The 8,898-nt window shown below is 48.5% G+C and overlaps 1 protein-coding gene across 1 annotated transcript in view; it reads left to right on the top strand.

The window, feature by feature from the left end:
• Positions 1–3,224, top strand: part of HOXB7 (homeobox B7) — a 3,728-nt gene extending 504 nt beyond the window's left edge. Inside the window, exon 2 of the mRNA XM_010585503.1 lies at positions 2,585–3,224. Coding sequence (XP_010583805.1) covers positions 2,585–2,838 — 254 coding nt within the window. The 3' untranslated portion in view covers positions 2,839–3,224. The remainder of the gene's footprint in view (positions 1–2,584) is intronic.
• Positions 3,225–8,898: the final 5,674 nt, after the last annotated feature.

Genomic DNA, 8,898 nt, shown 5'->3' on the forward strand with positions numbered 1-8,898 from the left:
CCCCTTCTTCTCCTATATTTACAGGATGGAGATTGTGCTACCCCCATGTAGGGATAGATATAGATTCTGAAAGAAACTATTTATGGGAGGTGCTTGCAAGCTTGGTTTGTTTTCTGTTAAATTGCAAAACCTTCATTTGCCAGCCCCTCACCACAATGTCCCAGACACTGCAATTAAGCGTAGCGTGTTGCCATCAGAAACAGCAACGCATCATTCCCGGGGCAATTAAAAGCCCCGCTCTCAAAACGGTGACACTCCGGCCGGAATCCGGATGGATGGATGGATGGACGGACGGACGGACGGACGGAAGGATGGATGGAGGGATGGAGGGGGGAGGACGTTTATCTGTGTCACCTCCCTACAAGCATCACCGCGGAGGGGTGCGGTGCGCTCCGCACCTTGGGCAAGGCTTTTTGGGGTTGCCCAGAGTGGCCTTGCTGGGGGCCTGGGGGGTCCCGCCCGGGACACCGCCGCTCCGCGGGGCAGCTCAGCTCCGCGGAAGGCCGCGCAGTTCTCCGCAGGAGCGGAGCGGGGGCCGCCCCACGCCGGGACGCGCAGCCCCCCGCACATGTGTCTCAACCCCCAAACCGACTGAACGGCGGGCGGCCGCGCTGCTTTCTGTCCCCAAGGCGTTCCCTCTCAGGGTATTAATGTCAATTAACATTGAATAAATATTCATTTCCCTCGATGGAGCTCACCGGGGCCGGGCTGGGAGCTCCGGGCTGGGGTGTCCCCGTCCCCTCCCAGCTCGGAGCATCCCGACCGGTGTCCGTGGGCAGGCGTGGTGGTGTTTACACTCGTGTAATCCTGAGAAGGCGGGGGAGAAAAGGGCTGCTGTCCCGGCTGGGAGAGGAGGGGAAGGCGTGAGTTCATTTTCCAGCAGCCCCCGGCTTCGCTCCTGCCTTGCCAGATTGCAACTTGAGAGCATCCCTGCGGGCGAGCCTCCCTCCGCGGCCAAATATTCGGCGAGGGTCTTATTAGTAAACCTCAGGGGTGAGCGGAGTGCGGGCCAGCCTCCCTGGGAAGCAGAGGAAAAAAGAAAAACAGCGAAGCAGCCAATGTATAGAGGCTTATAAAGGCAGGAGTTACCCTCACACTTATTTGGTGGTCAGTTCTTTCCATTACCTGCTCCATAATTCATTCACTTTTACAGTTGATTTATCAAAGACCAAATATTTTGGGTCGTAAACGCTTCATCTCCGCTTTTATCTGACTTTAGATTTAAGAAGCCCCCCCCCCTTACCCCCTTTTTAGCCCGTGATGCTGCGAGGATCCACATTAGAGAGGGTTTGGAAGTGGGGCAAACGCGCGGGGTCCTGCGCTCAAAAACCCCTGCATGCTCTGGGATCTGCTGAGCCTAAAACCCGAGAAACTCGACCTCGGTCGTAAAAGTGGGGTCCCCCCCTCCTGCCCACTCCCCTCCCCGTCCCTCATGCCCACTGTGCGATCGTGCTTGTGGAATTTCATCAGCAAGCAGAGATAGAGTTGTCATCCCTATTCAGCAGCAGTTTATGGCTCTCCCCTCAGCGGATTTTACAACCCACATTCCACGACCTGCACATTTTTACTTTACAGCTAGCCTGGCTATTTTGCTTTTTTTCTCCTTTTAATGACTGGATCTTTTCTTCTTTTAAAAAGAAAGAGGGGTGGGGGGGAAAAAGGGAAGAAGAAGAGGAGTCCGGTGGAATGTGTGGAGGAGAGGCCGAGGGCTGCTGTTCACCATCCCCACTGCTCTGGGAAAGAATACATTATACCATAGATATACATAGCATTTACATAGAAAATAGAGTCAGGATCACAAACACCATATTGTAGAATTATTTCCAATCACATTCCAGGAAATGTCGGGTGGAGGGGACAATTAGGAGCTGGGCCCTTTCCAAACCCCACTTGCAGGCAGCTGGAGGGTCGGGGGGGAGCTGGGGTAAGTGATGAGGCGCAAGAGCATCCCTGGGGTAGCAGCCCCACTGTCAGCCCCAGAAGTCACTACTGAGCCCAAAAGATCCCCTGAAATAATGAAGACCATCACACACCTTCCAAGCAGGCACCCTGATGACAGCTTTAAGAGAGGACAAATAGTTGGATTTGTGTAGGTAGCAGATGCCTCTCTCGCTCTGCTCGACTGTATTTTCTGTATTTGTTCGCCAACCATCCGAAATTTCTGGTATCTAAATGAAAATTAAAGCAGGAGCTCAGAGTCTCAGCGGTGCTACGAGGGCAGGAAACTTTCTGAAGTTTGTTGTTCCCTCGGAGACACGCACAGGCACACACACACTCCCCCAAAAAGCGCTGCACGCTTTTCCTAGATGGAGGGAAATTAAAGCCGGTGCGGTTTGGGGGCTGAGAACAGGGAGGGTGAGGCAGGGAAATCCTCAGGCAGGAGTTGATCCTGCAAATAAAAAGAAGGGCTGTCCCAGGTTGCACAGGTCCTCCGAGGATTTTGTCCCCCCGTGGGACCGCAGTGGATGGGTGCTTGCTAGACTGCACCCAAAGACCAAAGCAAGAGCGCAAACCGAACCAGCAGCCCCCCCAAACATCTCCCCCCAAACCCCCAAACTGATCTAAATCTGCATTTATTTCCCAGGCACCGACAGAAAACGCGGCCGCCAGACCTACACCAGGTACCAGACCCTGGAGCTGGAGAAGGAGTTCCACTACAACCGCTACCTGACGAGGAGGAGACGCATCGAGATCGCCCACGCTCTGTGTCTCACGGAGAGACAGATCAAAATCTGGTTCCAGAACAGGCGCATGAAGTGGAAAAAAGAGAATAAAACTGCCTGCTCCGGCTCCAACAGTCAGGAGAAACCAGACGCGGAGGACGATGAAGAGGAATGAAAGGGGCAAGGGGGGGATGCAGGAAACGTGGAAGCCCACGCGAGAAGAAAAGGGGGGGAAAAACACACAGAAAAAGACTATATATGAAAATAGATACATGATAAGTGCATAAATAACTAAAAACCCTAGGAATGATACATTGTGTTTCCTGACACTGAAAAAAATACTACCTATATTAAAGTCTTTTTTTTTTTTTTTTTGTACAATAGAATGACTATCTACCTATTAAATGTGGCTTTAGAGTCAGAATAGACACATTTTTCTATGTGAGTCTTCCTATAGTACAAGTAATTTGTAAATCTCCGTTTGTACTTCGCTGTGTACTTTTTGGTATGAAGTAACGTGGTCGTGTCTAGCACCTTTAATTTAGAAAATGTGACCTGAAAGTCTGAATGCAAATTATACTTAGCGTATATAGTCCTGTACATAATATGAATGATTATTACGCCTTCTCCCTGTAACCTCCGTGGTTCTTTTCTCCTTGCTATGCTCTTTTGTCTGTGTATATTTTTACCTGGATTTCTTCCTTGTTCAAGTCTCTACGGAAAAAAGAAGAGGAATTAATATTGTGCTACGTAAAACATTGTATATCAAAGTAGCAAATTATTTAATGGCGACGCGTTGCTTTTTTTTATTTTTCCCCTTGTCTGTGATTATTATTCTTCCAAATAAAAAGGAAATCTCCAATAATCTACCATCGCGTTGGGTTACTTCCCCTTTTCTTATTAAAAATAACAGACGGGATTTTGGAATTGCTTTTTCCCCTGTAAAATAAATGAACTAAAAGATCCTTTCAGATTAATGCATGCCTCGATCTATCATCCTAAAGTTCTCTCCTTTTTTAGGGCAGCCACTCCCTTCAAAATTTTAGTACCTTTTCAACAGATTCGGCGAATATACTAAGATATAGATGATATTCGGGGCTCTCGAAAGGCGCGCTGGTCTCCTTTCTCTCTCTCCCTCTGTGATTGCGCTGGGGCTATTACTGAAGTAGGCAAGAGCATAAAGGAGGAATGTAAAGAAGCCAGAATCAGCCCAAATAGTCTTTCCGCCCCTTATTTTAATTCTCTTCTTCTGGTAACTAATTTGCAGAAAAGCGATCTATTTTGCCGTGCCTTTAGGTTTTTTGTTGTTGTTGTTTTTTTTTTTAGATTCTCCCTCCGCCCTTCAATTACTTTACTGCGGACTGGAACTCTTTCATTAGCACCAAATAATGTTTAGCATCAAAGCACGCATAAAATAAATTAAAGCAATTAAAGGCAGGAAAAAATCAACAATGCAAAACAAAAGGCGAGTAAATTTAAGCACTTGCGCGGGGGAGCATCCTCCGCCGCCCTCTCCCCCCTCCCGCCCCTGCCTGTTTATTTACATTGCCAAGCTGCGCAGTAAAAGACGCGGATTCCTCCCGCGGAGGCTCCACGTAATTTACTCCACAAATGCGTTGCGCAAGATGCACAGGGAAAAAAAAAAAAAAAATTAAAAAAAATGCAGCCAGCTTTGGAAGGACTTGGCGATGGCAGCTTTCCACCTTCTCCCCTTCCTTCCCTCTCTGTCTCTCTGCTTTTTTACCACCCACCACCACAGATGACTTCATGTCCTAAGTGAAGGCGCGCAGGGCATCCTTTAGCAGGTTTTCGCGAAAATAAGATGCCACGTCAAGCAGCTGCGCGCCCACGTCTATCATACAGATTTGCAGTATATGCTGTATATACCAATTATGGGAAGCCCATTATTAAAGGCAGCAGCTATTATGGCTTTTGCACACTGAAATTCTCTCTTGAAGGGAAAGGAAAAGAGAGGAAAATCTTCCTTTTTCCTTGAAATCCCTTGGTGCAATCTCTTTGCAGGAGCCCTCTGTGCATAGCAGAGATGGGAAGGAAAAAAAAAAAAAAAAAGCAGCAGTTCCAGAAATTTCCCCCCCCCGTTCCTGGACCGCAGTGGCCCGGCTGGCTGCCCCCCCCCGGCACGGACCTCTGCGGTCGGGGGGCAAGTAGGAATTGAGGAGAATTCCAGGAAAAAAAAAAAGGCAAAGCGAGTCACACCGACGCTTTAATACGCTAAAGCCAGGGCAGCGGTTTTACCGGTGGGGCGACCCACCTTGCCGGATCCCCCCCCCCCTTCTCCCCGCGCTGTAGCGGGGGTCGCGGGGGGACCCGGCGGTTCTTGGGGGGGTCTTTGGCCGTGGGGAGCCCGGCAGGCACGAACCCCGCCGGCTCGGCTCTGCCCAGGGCATGGGCACCCCGGCCACGCTTTTATTGCCTTTATTTGCCTCTTTTTTTTCTCCCTCCCCCCCCCGCCCCCAAAATCTAATTGCCCTTTTCAGCAGAAAGGATCCCAATTGCGTTAAAAAAAAGAAGACATAAAAAATCCCACCCGAACCCCACTGTTTTACTGTGCCTTTCCCCATTTAAAAGCCAACCCCAACCCCAAGCTCTTTATTCTGGGGGGGCTGTTATTGTTCATAGCCTAACGTGTGAGGCGTTATTCGATTATTTCTCTCCAACACCCCCCCCCATGCAACCAAGGAGGGGGGAAAAAAAATTCCTGAACCCCCTTTCATATTCTTTTATTTTTGTTTAAAAAAAAGATGGCGGCTAAGAAAAAGACTGCTGTTAAACCGGTCATGAAGAAATGCAATAAATTCCTTGTTGTTTTATGAAAATTTACAACTTTGTGATAGAACTTTATGAGTGGCTGGGTTCTGGGATTGGCCAGAGCCGGTCATGTGGACTGCTAACCGTGAACATGAACTTTTTATTATTTCCCATGTGGTTATATTGCACCATTCTTCTGTCCGCTGCACCTTGGGTCGGATCAGTGTCCTCTATAGGGCTCTCGCCTCTTTACATTTTTTTACTTTTGTGTATAAGCTCGATAGGGCTAAAACAGGGGAGAGGGGAGGGGGGGACGCCTATACACACATCCACACGCACACATAGACACCCACCTCTGCACACACACATAGGAAAAGAGTTATATGCTCTTTTTTTTTCATTATTAATTTTTTTTTTAATTCCTCTGTTAATTTGCCTGCTGATTTGGAATCTCAGTAGTAATGGAGGGGCAGAGGAGATTCTGGACCGAGTGGAGGCTATCATTTTTCAAAGAGGGAAGTTACTCCATTTTCTATGCAAATGACAGAAATGCAAGAAGCTCTCACAAGTCAGAGAGGCAATCGACGGCTATCAGGTTGGGACAATATTTGTCAGCTAACAGATAAGCAAACGCTGTCTCTCTCTCCCTATATATTTTACTTATACCACAGAAATGGACGTCAAAAGGTAAGGGAATAATATCTGTTTCTCTTCATTTAATTTTTTCTTTGAGAAAATGCATTTGTCAAGCTGCCTTTTCTATTCCACTCCCCATCTCCCTCTCCCCTGTACCCGGGGGTGGGGGAAATAGAAAGAAAAGGGTGGGGTGATGAAGAAGGGAGGCATTGGAAGAAATCAGGGGTGGTGGAAAGCTGTTTAAGTGACAATTTCCCCGAAAAACTGTAGCGTAAAGGTGAGAAAAAGAAAGAAAGGGAGAGAGAAAGAAGAATGGAAGCAAGGTAGAGAAAGAAATTGAAAGAAGGAAAGAAAGAAATCGAGGAAGAAAATAGACCAAATAGAAGAAGGAAAGTGAGAAAGAAACAGGGAAGAAAATAAGAAAGAGAAAGAGAAATAACATAACGGAATAAGAAGGAAAAATAAAGCCTGTGAGGTCACCTGGAGACAGTAGACTTGGAATGAAGGATTTTGCAGTAGCTCGGTGACGGAGGCTTTTAGATACTGCCTTTAAAAAAATACCAACCCCTTTGTGGGTAGTTGTCGTGTTTTATTTCCCCCCCCCTCGCAGAATCTCTTGCCAGTTTGTCTGTCTTGAGGCGAGCCCAGTAATTTGGCGAAGTTTGTGTGGAAGCCAGTTGGGTTTTGCGTTGCTCTCCAGGGTCATTATTATGTGGGTGGTTTCTTCGGAGAGGGCAGTTCGCGGCAGTCCTCGGAAATAAGGTTCTGGAAATCAGTTAAAGAAAAAGGGGGGGGGGGGGCAAAAAAAAAAAAAAGAAGGAAAAAAAATAATAAGAAGAATGAAGCCAAACCAGAGCGCAGAGCTCTCATTGTATTTTTTTTTTTCCCCCTCCTGAAACTCCCAAATGAAGCTGACGTTGCGATGCAATAAACCTCCTTGTATTTAATTGCGTTCTGCAGTGTTAACGGGGCTTTACGGCTTTCCCGACCGGAATACCGGCTTGGGTTTCAGCCCCACGGTGTGTCGGTGCTTTTCCACACCAGGTTATGTGCAAATCTTCCTCTCCTTTCCCTGTCTGATACCCTAACGCTTGCCTTCGGGTTTAGGAAAATATTTATCCGGAGATGCCCGTCATTTTAAATGTGTTTTTTTTCAAGATTTCAAGGGGGTGGGGTGGGGTGTTTGAAATATAGTACTAATTGCTACTGTTACGAGGTGTTTTTTAAATAAGATAATGCAAGAGTCTGTGTATGTGAAGCGAGATTGAGTAAGAAGAGATTCATTACTTAAGCATAAACCATTTTATGACGTGACGATTTATCTCACCTAAACTGACTGTGCCTGAATATTGTGTGGACAAGAGTAAATGATCGCAAGCCGTGGAAATAATAAACAGAAAGTCATTTTAGAAAGCTATTTCTTCCTGAACCTGTTACATTTTTCATAAATCACGGGGAAAGAAAAAAAATTAATGCCGGTTCAAACGCCTGTTCTCCCTTTTCCCTAAGTGTCTCCGCGCTCGTATTATTTTTTTTCTCTTCGTAAGAAAAAAAAATATATTAAAAATTTAATTTAATTTAGAAACCTTGCTCCAAAACGCCTTTCTGCCGATTCTTCCACATCCTACGTAGGCAACCACTTGTGGAAGCCACGCACCTCGGTGCGGATTAGCTCTTTTTTAACCATTTCAGCCCGGTCCGGCGTGGGATGCCCGAGAAAACCTCCGAGCACCCCCGGGGTGTGTATTAGGGGGGGGGGAGGGGGGGGGGGCGACACGATCCGCCCTTCTCCCGCCTGGACTCCCTTCCTGGCATCCTTCCCTGCTTGTTGATTTAAGAAAATAAAATAAAACGGCGTAAAGCCAGGGTAAACCCCCCGCCGAGCCGGTTCCCCCCCCCGTGCCGCCGCCGCCGCGCTGCGGGACTCGCCCATTCCCCGCCGTCTGCTGCCATCTACCGTCAGCGACGGCGGCCGGCGGCTCCCGGGGGGCTCCCCGCAGCCGGTGTCCCCCTTGGGGGGGACACACACAACGTGTGTGTGTGTGGGAGGGGGACATGGACACCCTGCCCCGGCTGTTCTTCTCCTCTTCCCGGCCGGGCGACGGTGCCAGGGATCGCAGTGTCCCGTCCCCCCCCTTCGCTCCCACCCCCGGTCCCGCTCTCGGGTGGGCTTCAGCCTTCAGGCCTGGTGCCCTGCTGGGAATGGCAAAGGGGAGATGTGGTTTTTGGCTGGATGTATAGCCTGAAAGCGTCTGGGGAGATGTATGGAGGATGCACTCGCACATACATGCGCACCCATATGGGAGCCAGGGCCATCCTGGCTGGTGGTGATCTATACATCCCCCCCCCCAAGCTATGCTGCTCGGTGCCACGCGTGTCCAAATCTATACATGCACCCGCATCTAAAAAACACCCATCCATCTCTGTGCACACCCAGGGAAGATGAGCGGTCGCGAACACAAGCGGAGGTGTTGTAAAATGCCCTAATGACGTACGAGGCGAAGGGGATTGCAGCTCATCAGAAAAGGGGCTTTTATTTATTTATTGCTCGGAGTGATCATTTCGGTGGGGTCTGGAAAAGATATGTCAAGTCGTGTCCACAGAATGGAGGGGGTTGCTGGGGTAGGAGCGGGGAGTAAAGGCAGACGACGAATCACTTTTAAGTTACTGTAGGCTTTGAAAGGACAATGCGTGTCTGTTATTTTAAAAGGTTTCGCTCTCGCCCTCCCTCCCTCTCGCTTTCTCCCTCTCGTTTTCTCCTTCTACCACACAGTTTCCTGGCAACTGTTTACGTCTAGACTAGGGACATTTTCTCGAAGAAAGTGAGATG

Source organism: Haliaeetus leucocephalus, unplaced genomic scaffold (genome assembly GCF_000737465.1).
Source record: "Haliaeetus leucocephalus isolate CR32 unplaced genomic scaffold, Haliaeetus_leucocephalus-4.0 Scaffold110, whole genome shotgun sequence".
Lineage (NCBI taxonomy): Eukaryota > Metazoa > Chordata > Aves > Accipitriformes > Accipitridae > Haliaeetus > Haliaeetus leucocephalus.